This window comes from Triturus cristatus, chromosome 7, assembly GCF_964204655.1.
Source record: "Triturus cristatus chromosome 7, aTriCri1.1, whole genome shotgun sequence".
NCBI lineage: Eukaryota > Metazoa > Chordata > Amphibia > Caudata > Salamandridae > Triturus > Triturus cristatus.
The window spans coordinates 1,073,237,881-1,073,263,809 of NC_140590.1; the positions used below are offsets into that span (position 1 = coordinate 1,073,237,881).

Sequence of the window (25,929 nt, forward strand, 5' to 3'; positions counted from 1 at the left end):
TGGAGATGGTCTTGCTAACGCGCTACACTTACATTGACACTAGGGGGCAGTAGGAACACATTTTCCGGCACTTCTTTGACATCTCACTGCTTTAATTTCTCTCAACATCTCAATGTAGCAGCTGTGCGTGGACATCAAACAGCAAGGTGACAATGCAAGAGCCCTGAGAGGACTAAAATAAGTACTTTTAAAGAGCAACTTTTAAGGAGCAAGCATACTTTGCCCATAGATAGTCTGGCGAGTCAATCCCTTATAAACGGATAAACAAAACTCTCCTTATTTTTAACGATAAAACTATTTATTGAAATGCAAAAATATTCAAACACATAGGTTATATTAATGCTTTATGTGATGCATGTTCTTGCTTGAGCTATTTGGCAAGGATTCTTATCAGAATTTGAAGAACAGTTTCCAGAGCCGTCTGTCCAGAAATGTTTTTTAAAGAACTCTCTGCCAAGAAGTTCTGCTGGGGAATGGACTAGAGATGGGTGGTGCTTCCTTGCCAATGCTCACATAGCCCTATCTTCTTCCTCTCACTCCACCAGCTCCAGGGCAGTATTGGGCGCTTGATCCTGAAGGAGGAGATGAAGGCCCGCGCCAATGCCTACAGCGACCCCTGGACCCCGCCGCGCAGCTCCACGGGGAGCAGAGAAGCCCTGCACAACGCCGGCTACGAGTCCTCTCTGAATGGATGTAAGATGCTAGAGTTAGATGAGTCAGGCTCTGAGACCATAATCCAGTGGAATATTGACCTCCCATGTTACATTAACCGCCCTTTCCCCGCCCTGTGCCGGGCGTTGCATTAGCGGGCGGGGTTCATGACGAGATAGTCTCGTCATGGGCACAGCGCAACCGCGCTCCATGACGAGACCATCTCGTCATGGGCACTGAAGGGGTTAAAGATTGAGATTTGGGGTGTAACATAGTTTTCAGTTGTTGCACCACCATATCCTGTTTATGGATGACCATATGCAACGATTTATGATAGCGGGTAAACCCAGCTTCATGACACACATGGGATGCTTTGGTGTGCCTCAGGCCACCTTTGTCTGTCAGCATAAGTGAGTGTGTGGGGCGTTACTGTTGGCTTTGACTACTGAAAGAAATGTCTAAAAATATGTTTTGAAAAGTGATATGTTTTAGAAAGAATAGAGTCTCACTCCCGGACAAATTCCTGCTTACCCGCTACACTTACCAGAGGGGTCCAGAGCAGCAGTCCTTTAAGAGGCTGTGCAGTGAGTGTGATAGTGCAGGGAAGGCAACAGTGTGGTCTTGCAAAGGAAAGGATATTGATGTACCTGTCGTCTGCTCTTTTTGAAACATCGTGAACAATATCCATGAGCTTACACCCACTGTTCTGTGCTCCACTACTCACTAGTCATCCTGCAATTTGTTAGAATATAGTAACTGGCTATTGGATTAATAACTGGATCAATAATACATTCAAGTCTATATCAGGGGAGAGAAGAAATTCTAAAGTGAGGAAAGCAGGGTTGCCAAAGTGAGGTGGTTTACTTGGAGAAACGGAGAAGGTGAAGTTGGAACTAGGTCTTAAGTTGTGGTAAATGTATTGGTTACTGTAGGAGAGTAGGATCTGCTTCTTATGGTTACCCCCATTTTTGCTGATGAATCACTGTTTTCGACATAGACTGACTGGGATCCTGCTATTCAGGACCCCAGTCTATCTGCCTTCTCCTCTAAATTGATTGCATGTACTTTAGGTACACTCCAGATTGGATACTGGGGTACCCTTATCAGTCCCTAGTATATGGTACACCATGTACCCAGGGCATAGGTACCCCAGAGGCCTCCCAGGGGCTGCAGCATGTATTGTACCACCCCTGAGAGACCATTCAAAATGGCACCATAGGTCTGCTACTGCAGCCTGTGTAAGGTGGTGCATGCACCCCTTACTTAGATATAGGTTACCTATATCTATTCTAAATCACTGCACATATAAACCCCTATGGCCGGCCTTATCAACCCTGAAGGCAGGGTGCTGGGTTTTATGTGAGAGGGTGTCCCTGCATGAGCAGAGCCCCTCTGTAGCCTACGGAACCTATTTTCCGGGGTTGTCTGTGATGCAGTCAACCATATATATTTAAGTGCATTATAACCTCACAGTAAATGCTAACTTTAAAACAGCTGCATAGAAACATGTCGTGTTTGGTGTCAAAACACCTTGGAATCATACCTCCACACCAGTAACTGGTGTGGGAGGTATGATTCCACCCTACTAGAGGGAGAAAATTGACTACCCCGGTACACCCGGTACCAGCTTTCTCGACCTGGGCATCACAAAATGGATGCTGCCAGCCACAGACACAAGTCTGCCCTCCTGCTGCTGAGCCAAGCTCGAGCTGAGGAAGGCCTGACAATAGGTTTCCTGTCACAGGGAGGTGTGACCACCTCTCAGACAGGTTTTAGTGTATTGGGGCTGGGGGGTGCACTCTGAGAATGCCAGAAAGTCTGCACTGGGGGCACATTTGACGTCCCTGTGCATAGTCCAGCTCAAACCGGTTGCAGGAGCAATTTGCTCCTGCTGTGGCCCGAAACTGGACAAAGGACATGGGTGGAGCCACCACAGTGTCCTGAGCCTCCCATAGGTGGGTCCCCAGAGTTTGTCCAACCCCTTCCTTGGGTATAAAGAAGGAACCCTGACTACAGGACTTTAGATTTTACCTGGACTAAAATCTGCAAACGGAAACCACGTACTTCAACGGCCCACACTTCACTGGACGACAGAAGAATCTCCCTTGGAGTAAAGGAGTTACTCCCCTGCAGCAGTAGGCACCTTAACGCATCTCCTGAGCTCCTGAGGACTCTGAAGATTTCTGCAACACAGGAGGTGGGTTCCCAAGCGTCTCTGAGGTCGATCTGCTCTCTCAGCAATTCTGAGACCAGTATCCCTCGTGGGGACCGTGCAACCCGAACCCCTGTGCACCGTGTACTTTTGCAACAGCATATGCTCTTTGACAATCCCTGTGACTGTGGTTTGGGTTATGTGTAGTTCTGACCCCGAGCAGTATTTCCACCGAAGATTTCGGCCTATACTCCACGAGTGTTCCGTGGGCTGGTATTTCATTATTCAGCTTGAGGTCCCTTCGCGATCCCTGGTCGGTTGGCCTGTGGGTCCCTGTGAAAGTAACTTTGACTTTCCTTGGGCTTCCCTGGTTGCTCCAGATGTGCCCCTTACTCTCCACTTCTTGGAGAGTCCCCAGGAACTTGCTGGTCCTCACTGTAACTTGTTTCCTCTGTCCGCATGGGTTGCTGTTGCCAAGGCTTGTTGGTGTTCAATCCAGACACTGACCCCCCAGCACTTGACATCCTTCGTGGGACAGCTCACTTCTGGACTTTGGTTGTCGTCGACGTCTCCTGGTCCCCGTGGCTGCAGAGTCAAGCATCTATCTTCTCACCTGGAGCACCCGACATCGGTGGGCATTCGTCTACCGAGCCCCTGGTCACCCTGAAGTGACCCAGACTCTGTACCCTCTGCTTTCAGGTTCTTCTCACCTCGGATCCAGGCTTGGATTCCACCGGACACTTTTCATCTTCCCGGCAGCAGCACTTCTTCGCATCACGCCATTGAAAACGACGAGGGCTTCCGACACCACTTGACCCGTATGCACCCGGCTCCTCTGGGATAGGTAACACGGGTATCTCAGTACTCACAAGGGTGCTGGCCTTAGAACTTTATATGTTCCAAAGGGTTTGCTTGAAATCCTCTCTGAACTGTCCTTAAACTAATTTTCCAACCGTGACTTTCCTATAGAGTTGTACAGAGCTCGAGTCTGTGTTCTCACACTGCACCCGTCCTCTGTGGCCTCCCTGTGTCACAGAGGAGCTTTGGGTGGTTCCTTGGGGTCCCAGGGATTCTACGTGCTCTAGGCACTGTATCTAGTGAAGTCGGTGTTGTTATACCATTTTTTTAGTATATGGTTTGGTCACCCCCTGGAGCCTGCTGTGTATTGTGCTATTTATTGTCGTTCTATTGATTCAGTATTGTGTATCTTGTGCTCTAATCTCATAAAGAGGTTAGTAGAGAGTGTTTAGTATTAAATGCATATATTTTATATAACACTGGTGTGGTTCTCCTTTCATTTGGTCATTCAGGAGCTTCTGATCTGGTAACACAAGCTGCTTTACATTCCTTCGAGACTTAGCCTGAAGGCTGCTCTCCACAGCTACCACTACGATAGCTTTCTATAAAGGTTGTCTTTTACCTAATCATCCATAAGGGTTGTTTGGACTGGTACAAGGTGCCCACTTTAATTAGTGGACAGCATATACCAGGCCAACTTCTTACAGTTACATTGATATTTTTTTGTAACTGCTGAGATCTGCAGGAGTGCAGAGGGTCTGGGAAGAATAGGTTTGAGAAGAGATGGGGTGTTTTTTGAAGATGATATTTCCAAATCTCCCAAGTACAGCTTCCTGTATATGTACATTTTCCATTGTCACAAAACTAGCAGAGAACATTATGTAATATACGTGAATAAATGTATTATTTTATTTCAGTAAAAAAAAAGATACGTAAAACAGAGTAAAACAAAACTGATTCGAGTGCATTTTTTCTTTTTTATGAAAAAAGTGCTTTGTACGAAAGTGCATAATTAAAGAGCGCTTGAGAGGTTGTACTATTCAAGACCAGACTAGATATTGGAACATATTATTAACATTGATGAACATTCTCGGGCCGCAGGGTGCTAACACTTAAGGGGGATTGAATGGAGTTCAAGCAGTGGGTGACTGTCGGGGGCGATTTGGCCACGTGCACTGTATGTAAGTGCTTCCCATATGTACATATGTATTTTACATGATGTTACTCGAGGAAAACATGGGAGTAATACATAGGAATTCAAATATGAAGATTAGGGATGCAGAAAGTTGCAAAGTATTTCTCTTATGAACTGCCAATAATTCATTCTAATACTACAGTGAGGACATATACGTCGTAAAGTTCACTGCCTGTGGGTTTTCATATATAAATTGGGAGAGTTGTCTCCCTTCTGAGTTGTTTTGTGAGAAAAAAGAGATTGGCAACATCCATTCAGTTTCAAAGTTGTGAGGAAACAGGTTTTATAGTTAACTGGCAAGCAAATCACACATCCATTTGAAGTATCATCTGACATTGTGGGGAAATATTACAAGCTTGTGGGAATAAACACATGAGGGCCTTACGAATAGGGCAAGCTGAAAACAGTTGCACTATTGACAACCCAATAGTGGTGAGCTACACCAGACTGTGCATAAAATAATTTGTACACTCAGTCCATATTGATCAACATTTCACACAACACAGCAAGCCACATTTTCGTGCTGCGCTGCGTGAAAGGGAGAGGGAAGGATGGCTCTGTATTTAACAATATATGGCGTAATCCTGCTATCTGGCTGTATTGGCGCACAAACTGCTACCTAGCACCTACGCAGGCACCCTTGCACAATCTTCAGACGCAATTTTCTCTATCTCTGTGTGCTACAGAATGCAGCACACATAGAAAGAGCAAACAGCTAGGAAAAATAGAGAAATTTTTCCTCATAACGCCTCCCCTGGGGAGGCATAGCATTCTGACGCATTCCCTGGTCCATTATTATTGGTAAATCTAGGAAGGCTTCAGTATCCATGGGTGGATGCATGGGAACACCCACACTCCACCCATGGAACGCCTCCCGGGGCCAGAGTAGCACCAGACAGCAACTTGCACTTCTTTGCATAACTCCACATTTACCCAAGCCGCGCAGAGCCTTGCATAGCTTGATAAATCTCATCTAGGATTTGTGTCGCCCTTGCGCCCCCTTGAGGCGCAAGATAGACGCAAAACATTGATAAGTACGGCCCTCGATGTTTTCGTGAGTTAACCAATAACTATGATGGAATAAACGGTCAGTTAGATGGCACTGCAACACAAAAGGATGGTGCTTTATTGTCATAACTGTTCACATTTAGGTCGTCTATAGTAATTTGTCATTTATTCATATTGCAACATTAACACATGCCTCAGTAGAGGTGTTGCGATAGCCTACGTTTGTGCATGTTAAACCTGGTGATGAGATCAAAAATGCTATCCAATAGATAACACAGAGTCCAACACTTACATATGTTTGGCTCACTCCTGTGAGGCCTGCCCATGGAATCCAGGAGACACGAGTGGGTATTGGTCAGTGTGCGTGGTGGAGACCGTTGATTGGTGGAGACCCTAGGCCACGGCTTTACCCCGGCAATCGGGCAGCTAAGTAGCTCCCTTTAGGTGCTTGATTCTAGAGGGAGCAACGTTGAGTAGTTGAGGATTTTTTTTTCGACGAAGCACTAGTGAGCTACTAACTCACATGCATGATGGTAAGGAAATGACAAGAAACAAACGTAATGTCGAGAAAGAGTTCACTTATTTCACAGTAGAGGGAACCTATTAGCCAAATTGATTTTTTTTTTACTTTTTCGTAAGATCTGTAAAATATATTCATAGTTAGGCCTACGACAAACGTGTACACAATTGTTGCACATATATTGATAGACAGCAGTGCAATATAGATTAATTCATTGGGCCACAATAAACATTAATCCAGGTGCAGAAAAGTGCAATACGTCTTCTTTGTCGACACTACTCTCACTCTAAAGCGAAAAAAAGTATTTTTTATTCTACAGACAAATGTTATTGTGGTAGATGAAACCTGACTACGAAAAGCATATAAACGGAGTCTTCCCTTTTGGGGATAGTGCGGGATGAAATGAAGTACAGGGACCTTTAGATGAGAGCCATGTGGTTTCCACACCCCAATCCTTCCCTGCTCCGGTTGATACTCCCCCACCCCACCTGCGGCGCTTTGTTTGCGGCTAGCGCGAGCCTCCCCGTGCAGCGCACTGACTGACTGTGCACTTTGTCTCCCCTCAGCTCCCAGGATGCAGTTCTTGGCAGACAGTGGTGAGTGTGTCTTGTTCCTTGGCCGCGCGCCCGCCGAGCCTTGCAGGGGCTTGTCGGGCACTTCTCCCGCCCGTGCCCCGGAGGCAGTGTCAGCGGATCCCAGCATTGTTGGGTCGCCAGGATCCGTGTCTGTCAGCGGCTGTCTAAGAGCGCTGTATTTATTTACCGAGACAGAGTCTGGAGTGCGGTCAGCACCTCTGCAGGACTCTGGGTGGGCGGGCCTTATCGCTTGCAAAACAGACTTCTTGCGCAAATGGAAGGCCGTGTTTGTTTAAGTTGACGGAGGAATTATCTTGAACTTCTGTGTCTGGGTGGAGGTGTGTAGGTGGTATGAAGAGGGAGATCAAAGGAAGTTATGTGCACTGGGGGTCACCATAGAGAGTAAACGCTACGCTTTTGAGACCACAGTTCTGTGAGTCGAAATGTCACTCTTCCACATGCTAACCCACATTCTACTATTTACTTTTAAGGCGACCGACATTCCTCTGTTCATGACCTCGATTATTCACCAATATCTCACTATTTATGGTGAACACCATTCCAGAATTCAAAACTGCCAACGTTCCACTGTTTATGAGCACCAGTATCCCACTTCCGACGAAGGACACCGTTCCACTGTTTACAGTAGCCAATATACCACTATTCATGACGGCCAAGATTCCATGGCTTATGATAGCCAATATCCACTAGTCATGAAATCCAACGTTCCACTATTTGCAAGTGCCAATATCCCACTATTCATGACAGTCAACGTTCTGCTATTCACGACATCCACTGTTCCACTGTTTGCGAAAGCCAATATCCCACTATTCAAGATGGCCGTTCCACTGTTTACGAGAGCCAATAGTCCACAAATCATTACAGCCCAGCATTTCACTGTTCATTACTGCTAACATTCCATTTTTCAAAATAGCCAACATTCCACTATGACAACACCCAACTATTTCTGGAGACCAACATCCACTATTTATGCTGAGCTGCATCCTACACATTACTCACAGCAACCAACATTCCGCTATTTATCATGGTGAACATTCCAGTGTTAATGAGGCCACCATTCCACTATTCGTTAATGCTGCTAATACTCCATATGTTAGCACTCACAAAGCTCTCGTTTTTGTGTGCGCAAACATTGTGTGTATTAATTCAAAAGATTCAGAGCATCAAACATTCCACTGTCTAGGGGTCGGTGAACCACTATTCAAGGCTCACGAGGCTCATTTCAAGGACAGAGCATGCACCAATGATCAGGGCTCCGAACACTTCTCATTTGGACTCACAATGCACCATTATTCAAACTCCCAATGTTCCACTATTCAGCATCATTGCACACAATGCACCAATCTTCAAAGCTCCCTAACCTGCACCATTCAGGATCATTACACACAATGCACCAATCTTCAAAGCTTCCAATGCTGCACCATTTAGGATCGTTACACACAATGCACCAATCTTCAAAGCTCCCAATACTGCACCATTCAGGATCATTACACACAATGCACCACTCTTCAAACCTCCCAATACTGCACCATTCTGGATCATTACACACAATGCACCAATCTTCAAAGCTCCCAGTACTGCACTATTCAAGATCATCACTCACAATGCACCACTAGTCAGGAGTCCAACTGCTACACTCTTGTGGACTCCTCCTAACTCTCCCTTATTCAGAGCTTCATGTGCTTCAGTATTCAGGAGCCAGTAGTTGCCCATTGACAGACTGTGTTATTGTCCATTGACAGACCTTGTTACACTGTTTGGGGCAGTACCCCACTCATAAGCTCCATGGATCCACTTGTAATGAAGGTCAATTTTTGGCAAGTATACATTTGCATAGTCAAAGTTTCCAGTCTTAAGCCAATACAGAAGAGCAGGTCTACGCTCCCTCAAAGGTGTAATGCGGTGGAAGTGATGCAGGCCGTGACTGTCCTGCACCGTGTCACAGAACGCTTAATCTTTGCTTTCTCTGGCTGCTTATCAAGGTAATTAATAGCGAAATTGTTTTAAATCCCGTTTCAGATCCCCTGATTTCTAAGTCGGCCTCTCTCCCAGCCTACCGGCGGAACGGGCTTCATAGGGTAAGAGTTACAGGTGCCCCGTGTGTTGGTGGTGTAAGAGTGGATGTGTCTGTATGCATTTGCTGCTTTACTCGTCAGGCGGGGTGGGCAACAGAGAAATTGTGTGGCTTCGAAATAGGATCTAGGGCAGCGCTCCATCGAGGCACCACCTGGCATCTCCCAAGGGCACCATCAAGTAAGGAGGTACCAAATATGGCTCCATTGCTGAATGAGGGGTAGCAACATTTCACTTCTCATTAGACACCAGTCCTAAGACCTAAGAAGATTTGAGTCAACCAAAGTCCTGTGTGCCTTTCACAAACACCAAACTGCCGGCCTTGGTGCTGGAAACCAGGGTTCGAGCCTCGAGGTCGCGTCCACATCCTGTGATTCTGGGCAAATCACTTAATCTCCCCGTGCCTGAATGTGTAATGTAAATACGGTGCTCATGTAAAGCGCTCCAATACCTTCGGGTCGAGTACGCGCTACATAAATATGCAACAAAAAAACAAACAAAAAACCTGTTGGCAAAAAAGAGTATGTCAATATAGCCGGTGTTCATCAGACTGCAGAGGGACGGCAGTCAGAGGAGGTGGTGATGTCTCCTGCTCGAACTGCACATTGAGGAAGATTTAAAGGGGTTGCTGGTTTAGGGGAAGAGACTTCTCTCAGAGATTTTGTATAGGGAATCCTCTGCCATGATCCTCATTCAATGTTGTGCTTTTTCCTGCAGCATCCGAGTGCAGAACTGTTCCACTACGACAGCACGAATGCAGTCAACTGGGGAATGCGAGGTAAGACTCAACGAGGGCAGTTCGTATTCATCTGGGGCTAATATGCTGCGCTGGCGGGTTGGTAGTCCTCAAAGCCCCACACCCCAAGCCTGTTAGAGTAAAGCTCTTTAAACTGGTGGGCGGACCCCCTGGGAGGCTGAATTGATCTCAGTGGGGGCACCAGGCACTGGCTAAGTGGAGCATCATGCTGAAAACAGTGCAGCATCTTTAGTTGAGAAAAATAGAGTGGCATTGGCACTCTCTGTAATGTGCCCGGGTGTAGGAAGTGCAAATAACCCTCAAACTCCATGCCCCATGTCTAATAAAGGTCACACTGTCTACACATTAGGGATACCAAACTGCCCATAGCATGTTGGCAATCACATGTTTGCCAAACATAACTGCAATGTTTGAATTATTAAATACATTTAGAGCTGCTAATTTTATATAGTACAATTGTGAAAAAACATATGTTTGCTATTGTGGCCCCTGAGGAAATATTTTAACATGAGTGGGACGCAGCATTACAAAACTTGACGACCACTGTGTTAGCAGGATAGCATGTATGTAGGTCCCACCACTGCAGGGTGGCATACCCAGTTCCACTGGCATTGTGCGGATGGGGAAGGTCACATTTTGTGGTAGGGTTGGGTAAATTATGTGGCATGAAATGGCAAATTATGCAGCATGTGTGCAGCATATTTTGTGATAGAATTACTATCTTATATTGTCATTATTAAGCTTGTTAACAATGTCTGGGCATTAGTTATACCTCATTGGCACCAGTTTAACATCCAAATATAGCAATAAGTTACATAAAGGTGAGCAGTCAACCTTTGCAAAGGTCCTGCCACTGAGATGCAGCATGTGTTGCTACGTTTTTACTAACTTTTGAACCGTTTGAGCTAGAAACTAGTGTTTTTCTTGTTAAAATATGCAGATTATGCAGCAGATGATAGAGTATGTGGCAAATGCGGCAAATCTGCAACTATGCAAAAATCGCCCGGTAGCCCACTCGCATAATTCCAGTGGCCCTGGGCATACCTAATATTACCCTCTGCATTAGTATAAGCGTCCAAAGAGCAGCATGAAATTCAAGGGACAGAATCATTGAGTACGCATTCTTAGTACGCATTCTTAGAACATTAGCATTCTTAGAGCCCTATACTTAGAGAGCCAGTAGGCTTCTACATTCCCATCCTGGATGGACAGCATTTCTAACAGCACCATCTGTTGCAGGGTTGGTATCCATTCTTTAGCATTTATAGGGAAATTGCATCCTTTTTTATATACTATTAATAGAGGTTTGCTATTCATATAAGAGACTCTCTAATGAGGTTAACGTTACCAAGATTACCTGTCCTGGAAGATTAGCACGCCTAATATTGTCCTCTGATACCGGGTTAAGATACCCGAGAGCCACCCAGCTCTAGTGTGACACTTCTTAAAACTTACCCCTGCTAAGAGCGCCCCCTCCTGGAGAGGCAGAAAGATCTGCCATTGTTGGAGGTTTAGGTCCTGATTTAGAGCTTGGCGGGCGGGTGATCCATCACAAACATGATGGATATCCCATCTGCCTTATTACATGTGCAATAGGATATAATGATTAATGAATTTGTCATAATGCAGATAGTATATCTGTCACATTTGTGATGGAGTACCCTCCACCAAACTCTAAGTCAGACCCTGAGTATTTCCACAAGCTCCTCTATTGAGGGGTGCCATTCATTGTTGAAGGTGGTGGGTCAGTTCCCAAGACCACCCCTTTCAGAACTTTAGAAATGTCAAGTAAACCTCCTGCTCAAGGGCTACTTCACCGTGGACACTTCATCTATAGAGGGGACGTAAAACCAACACCCTTTGCCGACATGGGAAAGATTAAAAGTAGGAGTGGAAATAACTTGTGTAATTTCGTGTAGGGTAATCACGCAGAATTACCCAAGAATTATGCAAGATTATGCTTGAATTATACAAAAAGAGTAATTTAGCATATAGCGCTATTTCTTAGCACAAAAATGTCCCCTCATGACATGGGGATGCATTTTGCTCTCAGAAATACTGTTAATTGCAACAGTACACAAAGAGCGAGGGCTAGCAGATGCTCACGTTCACTAAACGTGCTCTTGGGATACGATTTTCCCCCAACTTACTTCTGGCATTTAGCGCTATTTTCTTAGCACAAAAGGCACCCTCACGTTCAAATGTGAGGATGAATTTTGTGTCAAGAAACAGCGCCAGTTGCAGCAGAATATGCATAGCGAGCATGAGCAGTCACGCGTGCTCACAAAATGTGCTCTCTCTATTGGATTTGTACCCCCAAATAACTTTTAGTTACACGAGGAGGAGTAATGCAGTAATTATTGGTAATTCCACATTAAAAAGTAACATGGAGTTACTGAAATTACTCTGATTACTCTGGCGTAATCGAAATTCTGCCTAGGCCTAATTACAAGTGCAGTGCATGATGGAAGTACAAAGAGCCATGAGCTCCCACTGCTGCAATGTAATGTTCACTGTAGACATCCACTGCAGGAAAAACTGGTTTCCAGGCCTGGTCAGTGTCCTGGGAGAGGTCAGATCCACAAAGACAATATGCCACCCCAACTTCAGCCACTGGAAAAGTCCTGTGTTAATGAACCCCAGTCAGTGTCCTTCATTAGAAGTCAATGGATCTAGGAACAGCCATCTGAACAATTGCACATCTGGGCATGCACTACCCCAAGATCACCCATCTCAGTGAGTGGAAACCCATCACTTATGGTCCAGATCCCTAAAACCACCCTTCATTGGAATTGTTGATCTATAAGAGCCAACTCACAGTCACCACAGAGCCCCAAGATAACCTGTCACACCAGTTGTAAGTCCCCAGGAGGCTAATCACTGCTAGTGCAGATGCCCAAGGCCGTCCATTACAGGAAGTGTAGATCTCCAAGAGATCAACCACTGCTTGTTCAGATCCCCTATTAAACTGAAGAAAACACGACATTTATTGAATCCAGGTAACTGCTGTTTAAAATGCACCCATCATTCTGTTCTGTGCTACCTACCATGACAGGATCTGGTTTCCTTAGCCTCTGCAAACAAAAATAAAAGTGAGTTTCCGCCTGTTGTAGTTGTTGTTAAGGTTCTGTTGTAGTCCATCGAGTTTTCAGTAAGGGGTTTATTAGAACAGTGTTGCAGGGTTTGTTTTCTCTCTTGCTGCATGGCATGGGAGGTGATTTGTTCACTTTCAGGAAAGGTTTGAACTCTAGAATTGATAAACTCGTCTGTGTGATTTGGGGCAGTGACTGAACTGATCTCTCCCTCCTTGTCTTGATTTGTCTTTGCAGAGTACAAGGTAAGAGACGCCACTGGTTCCGGGTTCAGGCCAGGCCCCTTCTCCATGCTGAGAATAGTGGATGAGATGGATGCTGGAGCCTTGAATCCCAGTCCATCACTAAGGTTGTAAATTGATGATAGGGTCAGGGTTTTACTTGATGCCGTAAACCAGATGATTTACGCACTTTGACAATATACCATCCCAAGGCCCTCCGTCATTCCAGATGATACTAAGGTGAGCTCATTCTAGCTGTGATTCTCCAAAGGACCAATTAATCCCTCCTTCTGCTAATTATGAGCAAAGAAATTGAAATGCAGAAGTCATTGAGCAACTGGTTTGCTCCATCAGAAGCCCTATTTAAGTGAATGACCAATGCTTGTTTCCGGCCTCTCTGCCTTGCACTACACCCTGCATGAGATTGAAGGTTCTTGACAATCGTGGGTTCCTATTGCTTATTTTGAATTCTATATTAAACTGCAGTGAAAGTCTGCAAATATTTATAAGCGCACGTGGCCATTCAAAATTAGAAATGATCAATTCATTTTGTGAATATCCTCTCAGAATATACCTTATCAGTTATAAGGTAAAGAGAGTTTCCGATTTTAGGGGGCACTGTGGTTTAAATTCTGGGTGTTGCTATTATTACCTGCTTCTAGTTGGCGGTTCAGTTGTAAGCAGAAAGACAGACTGAGACCCCATGAGATGTGACAGCCAACCTACGCTTTTATCTTTTAGGCGACCTCTTATGATTTAATGTAATGTCTATACTCTCTTTTGCTATTATTTCATTTTCTCTGCACTAGCCAGGGGCATAGCCAGGCCCCTCCCTCACAGCGGGCCCACCAACCCTTCAGGGGGCCTCCATTCAGCCCAAGGCCAATGAATATCTGTGAAATATGGAAGACTCCTTGGCCCCCTCAACACATTCCAAAGGGGGGCCCTATCATTTTGCATAACACTGCTGGATCTAGCTTCAGTGCACAGATGGGCACTGGCTTATCAGAAAAGTTTCCAACATGTAGGTGAAGTAAGGTGGTAGAGAGACGAATATGAATTTCCAAGTATATTTATTGGGTCAGGAAAGAACAGCTTTAACAACCACTTCCAGACAGTACATTGAGATTCTTCTAACCGACCAAAGTGGAACATAGAACCACAGAATACTCATAACATTCTACAAAGTGAATACTACAGTAGGGCCCTGCAAGCCTGGTGGGATGAACAGAGATAGTAGCTTGACATGTTACTGACTCTGCCTCAGTCCTCCTTGACCTACAAGGAACCTGGCATGTCAAGAACTACATTCAATTGCAAGACCAGTCCGCCTCTGGTGAATACATCTCTGTTCTTATTTAGCAAAGGGTGAAACCAAAGGCATCTTAACTTTTTATGGAATAACATGGTCTACTGGAGTGGGAATTCTGCATGCTCGGTACAGCCAAAGGCCATGTCATCTGCCCAAGCAGCAGCGGCTCCACCATTAGGGCAGGGGAGCTCCGGCCCCCTGGCACCACCCACAAATAAAACGATATAAAACCTGCTTTATTATCGTTTTATATGAATCCCTCTGGACCCGCTCCTGGGACTCTGACGAGTCTTGGGGGTGGGTCCAGGGGGATGACGCTGTGGTGTGGGAGTGGAAGTGCACTCCCTTCTCTGCGTACGAGGCTTTGGCCGGCCGTCTCAGGCCGGCCAAACACCTCATGCGCAGTGAAGCTCTCTCCAGCCCCAGCTGCGTTGCTGGGGCTGAAGAAAGCAGGCGCAGGCTCCCAGTCTGCCTGGGAGTGCAAAGTCCCAGTGCGCAGGTCAATCCTGACTCTGCTTTCATGCTGCGTCAGGATTGGCCGCAGTGCATTCTGGGAGCCTGTGCCCAGACGACGGAAGAGCACGATGCAGTGGACGGCGGCGATCAGGTAAGTTATTTTATTTTTATTATTTTGTCCCCCAGGCCCAACCCCCCCTCTCCATCTCCCTTCTCCGGCCTGGCCTACCCCGCCACTTTGGCAGGGGATGGGCTGCTAATGTGCCAAAGGCACACTCCAGTGCGGCACTGGAATTTGACCAGTACCTACTTTGCATGGTCAAAGTGTGTACCCATTATTTGGTGGGGCGATAATGAGAGTGGAGGTGGGGTTCTACCAAAGATCTGGTGGGTAGGGCTGCTGGCTGCGGTGGACTCTGAGGGCGAGAGATGTGGGCACATGAAAAGACCAGATGCCCTGCCAAGCGTTGAGTGTCCTCCACGCACAGCCATAGGCAGGGTGTGGAAGCTGGCGACTCACATCATTGCAGTTAAGGTTGGCACCTCAGCCCACATGAGATCCGGTTGTGTTACCCCGAAAAACTTTGTCATTTCTTAACAAATTTTCTCTGCACATAGGGAGTTAACATTCAAAATAATAGATCGAAAGTGGACACTTTTTAATTAACTTTGGGTTTTCCATACCAAGTTTACTACTTTCAGCAAAACTCGGAAACCAGTGGTTTTACCAAAAGTTTGTGGGATAGCAGCCTATCCAAAATCCGCATTTATTTAGTTTTGTGGATTTTCATCTAGATATAATGTGCTTTGGGGTGAAATGTGAATGCGTAAAGAGAACGGCCAACTCTCTGTACCTCATTTGTTTTTCATGATCTCAGGATAAAAAAAGCAAAGAATATATCGCAAAAAAAGAAATGTGCACTGGCTCCTCCTCACCTCATGTCCATGAACGTAAGAAAGGTAAAGGAAAAATAATAAAATGCAGCACAGTGGGATAGTCGGTGGTGACTGATGCCTTAGTGTGCAGGCCTTGCTCCACTACATCATCCAGATCTTTCCAGACTATCATTCAGGCTGCTGAGAGATGTAAATAGAAAGAGCCTTCTTCCTATCCATGGACTAGGGCCAGGAGGGTTATGCACATGCCCCACACCTTGCCTAATGGTGGGCATAAAATGTCTTCCCTTCCCGGACTTGTCTGTGGGCCAGGTAGTTGTACTGTGCCATGCCCGCATGCTTTGCCCAAGGGTGGGAGGGCAGCTTAATCTTGCCCCAGTGTCATCCCACTCTTTTGCCCTTGGATTATGGCTGAAAAGAGATTGTAGCCGGATAAGTGCCCCACCATTGCCGAAGTGTGGGAGAACTTTCTTACTACGCCTTACCCTAGGGCAGGGGACTTAATGTTATACTGTAAACTTGCATAAAGTTGAGGTGGTAATTCCTAATCTGCCGCCCCCATACCTCCTACATGGCCAAAGTGTGGGTCGGTCATTTTGTGCCCGCAAACTCACTCTTTGCCGAAGGCTGAGGGGCTTCCTCAACACCCACCACTTTGCTTAAGGATGCTGGGAATACTTCTTACTAGGCATATCTCCCCTCTTGTCTGCTCCTCCATGACCTGAAGTATCTGGTGGTCCGAAGAGAAATAGGGGAGAGCACAGCTGACTATGAGCCCTCTTCTGAACCTAGATCCTCATGGTGCAGGAGAGAGAGCGGCGGGTCAACTCACAGCTCACCTAGAATTCAGTTTCAGATTCATAACATGGACGCACCCGTGAGCCACCCTGCTGCTCCATGGCCTGCAGAGTGGAGGAACGAGGCAACTTGTAGATGTGCCTTCTTGTGATATTATGTTTTTAAACCCACATCACATATTTAGGCAAAGTGGAGGAAATTATAAAACTACGGTTTATTCTATGGGTAAGGCAAGGAAAAGAAAAGTCACACCACCCTTGGGTAGAGTGAGGAGAAGGGAGTATACCCTATAGCAGTCCTTAGAGAAGGTCAGGGGGAATAAATATGTTCTCTACCCTTGGATATGATAAGAGCACTTTGGGTACTGCATGTGTAGTTACCTTTTCTTGGAGTAAAAGTAAGGCCATAGGCCCATCATATCCTAAACGGATGTATGACGTTACAACACATACATTTACATCGCGGTACATTACATCGCGGTTTTTACAACGCAAGTCGTTACAACGACTTGCGTTGGAGGGCGCTGGACTTAAGAGTAGTATAATTTACTATTCCAACTCCAGTCTACGTAGAGTAGGGAAGGTGTTGGATAGTAAATTATACTATTCCTTGTCCTAGAGCGCCATCTAGCGCAAGTCGTTGTAACGACTTGCGTTGTAAAAACCGCAATGTAATGGCATCGCAATGTAATCCCCGCGTTGTAAACGATGTTTCCCATCCTAAACTGGGATAGATTTGAATAAAAAGCCTATGAACCTTGGGTATCACTCCTCACTGTCCCACAAATGCATCAAGCCACATAGTTCGGGCCACTTGCCGATCTCTCATGGTTCAGTTCAGAACTGAGGGCTGGAAGACCTGTGATCTGCCTTGAGGAGCAGAGCTCATGAAGATCTGGGAGCATTACCCACTCTCCATGGCCCGCAGCATTTCATGACTACTGGAGAATTGGGAAAGCTTGCAGATGCCTCCTACTCTATTGTAAAAATATTCCCCTGAATTTTTTTAATCTATCTGCTTCATCTATTTTCTTTTGAACTTTTAGCCATTTTGCATAGCAGTCTCTCTGCTGCACACATGGCTAAAAAATCATTAACAAAGTCAAAAGTTCCCATTGGTGAGACCGGTTGCCTTTGCCAATGCTTGTTTTTAAACGGGAATTCCATGAACATCTTTTGTCTGTGCATCCTTGGAGTATCATATGAACCTGGATGCTGGAACAGATTGGGCAATCCTTGTCTTGTATAAGTACTCTACCGACATCCAGCATTAACAGTGTTTTATAGTTTTTGCTCCAAATGCCATGTGTTTAATGTTCGTTCACCTTCCACCGAAGAAGACCTAGAAAGAAGGGTCAGACTGGCCGTTTTTTGCCATTTGTGAGCCTATTTTAAGGTCTTCTGGACCGGTTTCTACTGTTGATTTCCCTGATATTAACCCCTTCAGTGCCCGCCCCTTTCCCCGCCCAGTGCCGGCCGTTGCATTAGCGGGCGGGGTCTATGACGAGCTGGACTCGTCATGGGCACAGCGCCACCGCGGCCCATGACGAGTCCAGCTCGTCATGGGCACTGAAGGGGTTAAAAGAAACATTGCTTGCAGCAAACTCAAATCCACGCAGACTCCTATTCCTTGCGAAACACTTACAGAGCACGTCGTCACAAATTCAAAACTGTCCCTATTTGCAAGCATGGGCCACTTTTTAGCGACCTAAATCACTAATAGGGCCACTTTTATTTTGGAGCCTAGGCCTATTTTCTGTCCTAGTTTGATGCTGCTAGAGAGCACTCCGCGCACGTTGAACTGGCCTGCCTTCCTTGCTTTACTTTTCCCATACTTCACATTAGGCATACGTATGTGCCGACTGAAGCAAGTATATCGGTCATCTGTTTCGTGAGTACTTGATCTCCGAAGTTAGAAAGTAGCAGTCTTCCAGACCTAGGGGCAGATTTACAAGCCCCTTGCGCCACTTTTGCGTCACTTTTAACATGGGAAAAGTGACGCAAAAGTGGCGCAAGGGGCTTGTAAATCTGGCCCCTAATTCTTAGGATTGAAGATGGTATTTGCTGCTGTTTCTTGTGTTGAGTTAAAAGCAGTGGCAGCCGACACAGATAAGGAGTGGTGGGGTGGGTGGAAGGGGCCAAGGGGAGAGCGCGGCTGGGGGTTTAAAAATAAATGTAAAATAATGAACGACTTACCGGGTGATGCCGGCCGCCTCGCGCTCCTCTGTTCCTGGTCCCTGCAGTCCCTGGGACACCATCACAGACTCCCCATCCAATCCCCGTGCTGCTCTCAAGGTTGGGAGCAGTGTGGGGATTGGCTTGATTGGGCTGGAATAACGCTCGCTCAGGCACAGGGAGTCTGTGATGTTTTTCCAACCCGGCTGCATTCCTGGAAATACCGAAATACGCCTGTCAGTTTGGCCAGCCTGAGATGGCCGGCCAAACTGACATGCGCACTTAAAAGTACACCAGCCCCTCCCCCTCCCCCACCCCTTCCTGCACAAGCTGGCTCAGCTAGCAGCTGAAAAGTAAAAAGATAGTAAAATATCGGGGTTTTATTCAGCTGCTGGCTCTGAGCCAGTGAGGCGACGCTCCTACGCCATCGCAGAGGAGCCGCCACTGGTTAAAAGGCCCCTAGGACATGGATTTTAAAGCAAAACTGCAAGATTTGTTGATTTCTTTAGAATACGAGAGCGGAGTAGAAGTCGCGTGTAGTGGCCATAAAAAGATATTAGTGTTTAAATCACATTCCCATATTTCAGTATCTGAAGTCAATACTATATATTTTTTTTTAGTTCTCTTTATTTAACTTATTATAACAAGATACAAGGCATAGCCCTCTCAAAAAAAGCATATGCTCGAATTATAACTAAATGCACTATTGTAACTAGAGCATCTACCCACAGCACTGACTGGCCCTTGCATTCAAAGAATGACCACGACACATGTAGGGAAAGGAAAAGGAAGGAAGCGAATGAAACTCAGGCAAGAGAAACAATAATGCGGGAGAGGCTGGGAGGAAAGGGGAAAGCTACAAAGAGGGAAGTGCAGGTGTAAGTAAAAGAAAGAAAAACTAACTCCGAATGCACGACCAGTGAAAAGATCTGTGCAGTAAGATTAAAATATCATTGAAAAGGCCTTATAAATATTAAGAGTGCTCTTTTCCTGTGAAAAGGCGTGGCAACTTCCAGTTTCTGAGGCAGTAAGCAGAGGTTCTTCCTGTTAATTTCACTGTATTGTTTATTCAAATGGAATTTGGTATTTCTACTTTAGCACTACATTTGTGAATGAGTGTTCACTAGTACAGTGGCTCTACATAATTCATGTTTGGGATGTGGAGTGAGGGCCTGCTGCAAATTGGGGGTAGGATGTCTGGGGTCAGCGGAGGCTAATGCAGGCGAGTAGGGGTGTGGAAGGTTTGCACCCAGGCCCTCCTCAGACTTGGGTTTGTCTCTGCCTGGTAAAATGGAGCCGGCGAGCGGGAACTCTGGGTCACTCGTGACTAGGCGGAACTGTATCCCCACATGGATCCCGCTCTACCCGACTTGTAACCAGGACAATAATATGGATCTTACCAATGACATTTTTGGCTTTCATCCATTTTCCAAGGGTTACCCTACTCTCTGTCAGGGAGATGTTGCCCAGAAGAGACCCTATATTGAAATATATCAGGATTCACCCAATTTGTGTATGTTTATTTGGAAGAGCCCTAGAACAAAAGTTTTCTTATCTTCTGTCTGTAAAGGACCTCTCTCCCTTCCTTCTGCAGATTTACCCCTATGAACTTCTCATGGTGACTACGAGAGGGAGGACTCGATTGCCAAAAGATGCAGACCGAACCCGATTAGAGGTAGGTGGACACCTAGACCAGTCTGGAGCGATGTGCTGTCACTATTCCAAACATATGACTAGTGTATCTAAACTTAAGAATACATGATAAACAGATTATCACAAATGTGGCAATCTAGTATCAGAGCTGTACCTGAAGGTATTTTCTGCCGTATAACATTGAATATTGGCAGACCTGTGGCTCAACGGCAGGGATCGCTTATCTATTAATTTAATAATTTACTCCACATGTTTAATTAGTGCAAATCAACCCTGGCGGAGTGTCAGTGCACTTTACAAGTTAAACAACATCGTAGGGCCGGAGCCTACTTACAATAAATTTAAAGAAACACTAAACAGATAGATGCTACCAAATAACACACGGTGTTCCAAAAGGGAGCAAAGTTTTAGAGCAGAGAAGTACAAGAGAACAAGCAGATGGGTTCAAAGTGGAAAAGTAAAAAATGCAGTTTCTAACAGTAGAAAAAAAGGGAAGAAGTTTGAGAGGTCTGGAGGACAGAGGAGAGGAAGTAAAAGACCAAAGAATCGACAAAACAGGAGAGGATACGTCACAGACCAGAAATAAAATGTCAGGATAGTGAATGGTGGGACAGGTGCAGGCAGGGTGAGGGATGATCATAAACAGAGAGTAGGAAATGTGAAAAAGAGTTTGATCAGGAATGTGGTGAGGAACGAAGAGAATAAAGGATACAGGAGGGGGACAGAGTATGCAGACGATAAAAAATATACAGGATAGCATTTACATTGCATGGGTGCACTTACCCTGGCTGGGTTTCATTTTTTGCAAAAAGTCCATGTTTTGACAGTGGTCTTTTTGTAACTTCTTGGGTTCAAGGGTGAAAACCTTTCTGCTCCTGAGGTTTAACAACCTCCAAAGGTTTTTAAAGGAGTGTGTAGGTAGTCTAGATTTTGATGGCGGTGGCTTTGAACATGATGCAGACAAGATTGAATTTCATTCTTGCATTGGTGAGGAGCAAGTGCAATTCAGGCTAGATTGGGGTGATGTGGTCAAATCTCTTTCTACCAGAGACTAGTGTGGAAACGGGGTCCATCAAGGTGCGGAGTGGGCAAAGGTAGGTTTGTTGATATCTGTCTGAATGGAATTTCCATGGTCAGGTCATGATAAGAGATTGGATGACCAGACGGAAGTCTTTGTGTTGGAGCAGGGGTATTAATTTCTTCCACGAATAGAGAGAAGCTCTTTCAGGTTTTATCATGTACTCAATGTGTGAGGACATGGAGAGATGTGAGTCCAACCAGATGTCAAGGGTTTTAACTTCAGAGGCAAGAGAAGGTATGAAGTTATTCGTTTAAAGTTCAGCGAGCCAGTTGTGATCAAATTTAGGGGCATATCATCAAGGACCGGCGATAATTATCGCTAAGCGCACTTAGCGCTAGTTTAATTATCGCCAGGTAACGTGGAATTTTATCGCTGAGATAGCGTGCTATCAGCAACACTTACCTCAAAAACGATAAAATTCCAAGCGCTAACTGCCAAATGTGAGATTATCGCTGGAAATCCAGCGATAATCTCACAAAGTTTGGCGATAGCTTGTTGATAGGGCAGGGCAGACTTAGCCATGATATCCACCTTACATTGGATATAATGGCTAAGTCAAACTAAAAGCAGGCGTAAGGAATGTAACGATAACCAAGGTTAGTGCTACTTTTCTTATCGCTATGCCTGTTAGCATGCCCATTAATAATTGGAGAAATGTCGGTTAGCGACATTTCTCCAGTTATCTTGGGACGGAACGCCCACTTTGCATCTCATTAGAGATGTAAAGGTGGGCGTTACGGGAAAGGGAGCTAATGCAAGGATTTACGCGATAGCGTGACCTTGCTGATAAGGCGATAAAATTATCGCTGCTTTTCATCCAAAAACGGACACAAAAGCAGCGATAATTTTATATCGCCTCCTTGAGGATATGCCCCTTAGTTTGGTGCAGAGGGCAAAACTGAAATAATTCGGTCTTGCCAGGGTCAAGTTTGCAGAAATTGCTCACTATCATTTTACAAAGGTTATTCTGTATCTGAGTGACCCAGCTAGCTTTCACACTGAGGCTCAAGAGGCGTTAAATATAAGGGGGCAAAATATGCCACCATAAAATGTAAAATGTTGACAATTGTTTGGCACACTAACAATGGTTGTATTTATGATAAATATTACTTTCTACATTGGGATTTCTGCAGGTTTTTATACTAAAGATTTAATTTATGGCCAAATGTGGCATTTTCCATTTTTGTTTTTTATCAGAATGTGCCAAAAACCCTGAATTGCTTTTACACCTTTTAATTAACGATGACGCATTTGTAACTCCTAAATGACCATTAGAACAGACGCAAATGTTGTGCTTGCTGGTATAACAGTTTGACAATTTCATCATTTATAGTGTCTTTTGCCTATAACCAAGTTAAATTAACTTTCACAACTTTTACAAGTTGATATTACTGGTGAAAAAGTACAGTTTTCACAAATTATCCTCACCTTTTTAAAAGTTATCAATGTCATTTAGGAGGTTACAAAATGTTTGGATTGTTTGTGTAAATATATAAATTTTGACAAAATTGTCAACTTTCAGAAAATTATAAACATTGTCTAAACCCATGTTAAAGAAAGAACTAGACTCCTTAAAGACCCTTTTAATTTGACATCAGATCCATAATTATCATAGAGCTTGAAAATTGCCAGTCAATGATGAAAGATATTGATATTTATTTTTTATCACTGCTGTGTTGCAAGATACTGTATTTGTGGAATGTTTGTGGAACTACAATTGGGAATGTAGGGGCATATTGGCAACAGACAGCGATAAAATCGCCAAGTGCGCTTAGCGCTTTCATATTTATCGCCATCTATCGCTGATATTTATCGCCTGGTTAGCGCGTTATTTACAACGTGTATAACCTAGGTGATAAATATTCCAGCGTTAGCGCAAAAATGGGCAAACATCGCTGGAAAACCAGCGATGGTCACCCAAAAACTGCGAAAACATTGCTGATACAAGCATGTGGTCGTAACCACATAATCCACATCCCATGTAAAGTTTAACCTAGTCTGAATTTTAACAGACGTTAAAATCCAGAGCTAAGGGCGCGTTAGCGCGATTAAGATTATCGCTACGCCGGATTTCGTGGTCATTGTAAATATCGCGATGCTGGTTTAGCGATATCTTCCCATGGAGTATTGTCAGGCACGCCTCCTTTGCATCTCATTAACGATGCGATGCGAGGCGTGCAAACAACGGGCGCTAAAGCAAGGAAACACGCGTTAGCGTGTCCTTGTAAATAAAGCGATAATATTATCGCCAGCCCTTGATAATATGCCCCGTAGTTTTTCTGCAGTCGAGGAGTCAATCTTTGCTGCAAACCTTGTTAATATCACTAGCTAATGACATACCATGATAAGGCTTCTACATAGTTCAAATATGCATTATAAGCATTATATTTATTAATAGACAGGAATGTAAGCAAACTACTGTAGTACAAAAAAAGCCAGCAGTCTTATTTAACACTTGTCCTGTTCACTTTTAAGCGGCACTTGTCTGCAGAAGAGTTTTATCAAGTCTTTGGAATGACCATCACAGATTTCGACAGGCTGGCCCTCTGGAAACGGAATGAACTGAAGAAGCAAGCACGTCTGTTTTAGGAAGCAAATCACCAAACCGGAAGTCTACACATCGCTTTATAAATATATATATTATATATATATAAATATTGAACCACTGTACAACTATCTCTATATATATTGTATCATATCAAATTTGATCTGGCCTTGAGAAGATACTGTTTTGAGCAGTGCAGACTATATTTAAGCCTCACTGGTATTTTTATGATATTCTTTTTCTAAATGCTTTTGTTTTTTTCTTTTCGTTTTTGGCGGGCACAGAGTTGTGTCTTGGTGCACCTATTTCTGACAAATTGCCTTGATTGTACTCAAAATCAGCTGGATTGACGACTGCAGTAGCAACATGTTGCGACCACTCTGGTTTTCTCATGATCTGCCTCAGGACATTATCCTTCAATAATGTACAACAGGAGCTTGATAAAAGTAAAATCTACTGTCATATAGATAGCACTGACACCAAAGTTGTTGTACATTTATCATGCTCAGTATCAGAAAAAGAGTGTTAATAAGTATGCTGATTGTTTTTGTGAGGTTAGTAGAAAGATTATTGCATAGTTTTAAAGGTTATTCCTGAAGAGGTCCACTGACTATTGCGTCAGTTTTAGACATACAAGCCTATATTACAATCTGTGGATCTAAATAAAGTTTGGGCATGAGATATGCGGCAAAGTGGGTGAGGGAGTTTGCCTGGATATTACATTAAAGGTTTTTTCTGCTCATTGTCTGATTTCCTCTAAAACTTGTAATTAATTTCACTTGCATACATTTACAGTGCTTAGTAACCATAAACGTTTGTAGATTTTTAGCAGTGGGGAAAGGAATGTGCGGCTGCTGAGCACCATCTCTTCTAATCCCAACTTCCAATCTGGGCTTGTGTAGCCATGAGTGACACAAGGAAGTACAATTCCTTGCAACTTCAAGTACTGTAAATCTTGAGTGCAAGAAAAAGCGATGTGTGAAGTGAAACTTTGCATTCCAAAGATATGATACATACGCTTGCGGTAGTTTTGAAGTGATGCCAGTTCCAGAGCTCCCACAAAAGGAGCATCCATTGTGGAGAAGCAGGAACAGGACGAGAATGCCGCAAATTAGGAATAACACCAACGGGAATTCTCCGAATACACTAGAGAAAATGGAGTGGCTAAAAGCCGGGATTACTCCAAAGACGGTCTGCACATCTTGAGTGTACCATCCAGCTGCAAGAAAAAGTGATGTGTGAAGTGAAACTTCGTCTATGGTAAAGTTTGGGATACATTTCCCAGTTTCGCAAAGGGAGGACTTGTTCAAATTCGCCGACATGAGAAGGCTTCATCCAACCATAGACAAACTGTCTGGCAATTGGGTTACTAGGCATTTTTTCCTCTCAGCATCCATACAAATATTTCTGGAAATTATTTGATTGCAGGTAACATTACAGACCTGTTAAATTCCAAAAAGAATTCTGGTGTCTCTGGGGAATTTGGTCCCAATAAACTACAAAAACAATGTTTCCCATATAATGCCCCAAAACTCTGGGACAAGTTTATAGTGATGGGAAAGTAACAGCTAGAAATGTTGTAGAAGGTGTTTGTCATGATGGGCAGATGGCTGGTACTGTGAAGTAACCAATTGAATTGTTTTAGGTTACCAGGAGTGTTCCCATTACCGTTCCTCCCTGTGCACTGTTGGCCTTGGGAGGTCTCCACATCCCCCAAATTAGCTGCTAGACCTTAAATGTCTTCCAATTGAGTTTGGAAGGCTATATCGATCCTCAAAATAGGCTTAATGCAGCCAGGCCTGAAAGAGAACAGAGCAAGTGGGCAGCGGCTTTGGCAGGAACCGGCAGAAAAAAATGAGCACCCCTTCACCTAAAACAAAAAAAATGATATGAGCTCTGCAATACATTATAGCAAGCCACAATGCCTGCAAAACATAATGATACTCCCTG

General features: G+C 44.6%; 1 protein-coding gene across 2 annotated transcripts in view; it reads left to right on the forward strand.

Moving 5' to 3' along the window:
• ABLIM3 (actin binding LIM protein family member 3) overlaps positions 1–24,724 on the forward strand; it is a 401,433-nt gene extending 376,709 nt beyond the window's left edge. The window contains exons 17-23 of one of the 2 annotated variants that reach the window (XM_085618162.1): positions 546–693; positions 6,891–6,920; positions 8,940–8,998; positions 9,711–9,771; positions 13,080–13,087; positions 20,295–20,375; positions 23,910–24,724. In XM_085618162.1, coding sequence (XP_085474288.1) covers positions 546–693; positions 6,891–6,920; positions 8,940–8,998; positions 9,711–9,771; positions 13,080–13,087; positions 20,295–20,375; positions 23,910–24,023 — 501 coding nt within the window. In that variant the 3' untranslated portion in view covers positions 24,024–24,724. The remainder of the gene's footprint in view (positions 1–545; positions 694–6,890; positions 6,921–8,939; positions 8,999–9,710; positions 9,772–13,079; positions 13,088–20,294; positions 20,376–23,909) is intronic. The other variant, XR_014966685.1, reaches the window with a different exon arrangement.
• Positions 24,725–25,929: the final 1,205 nt, after the last annotated feature.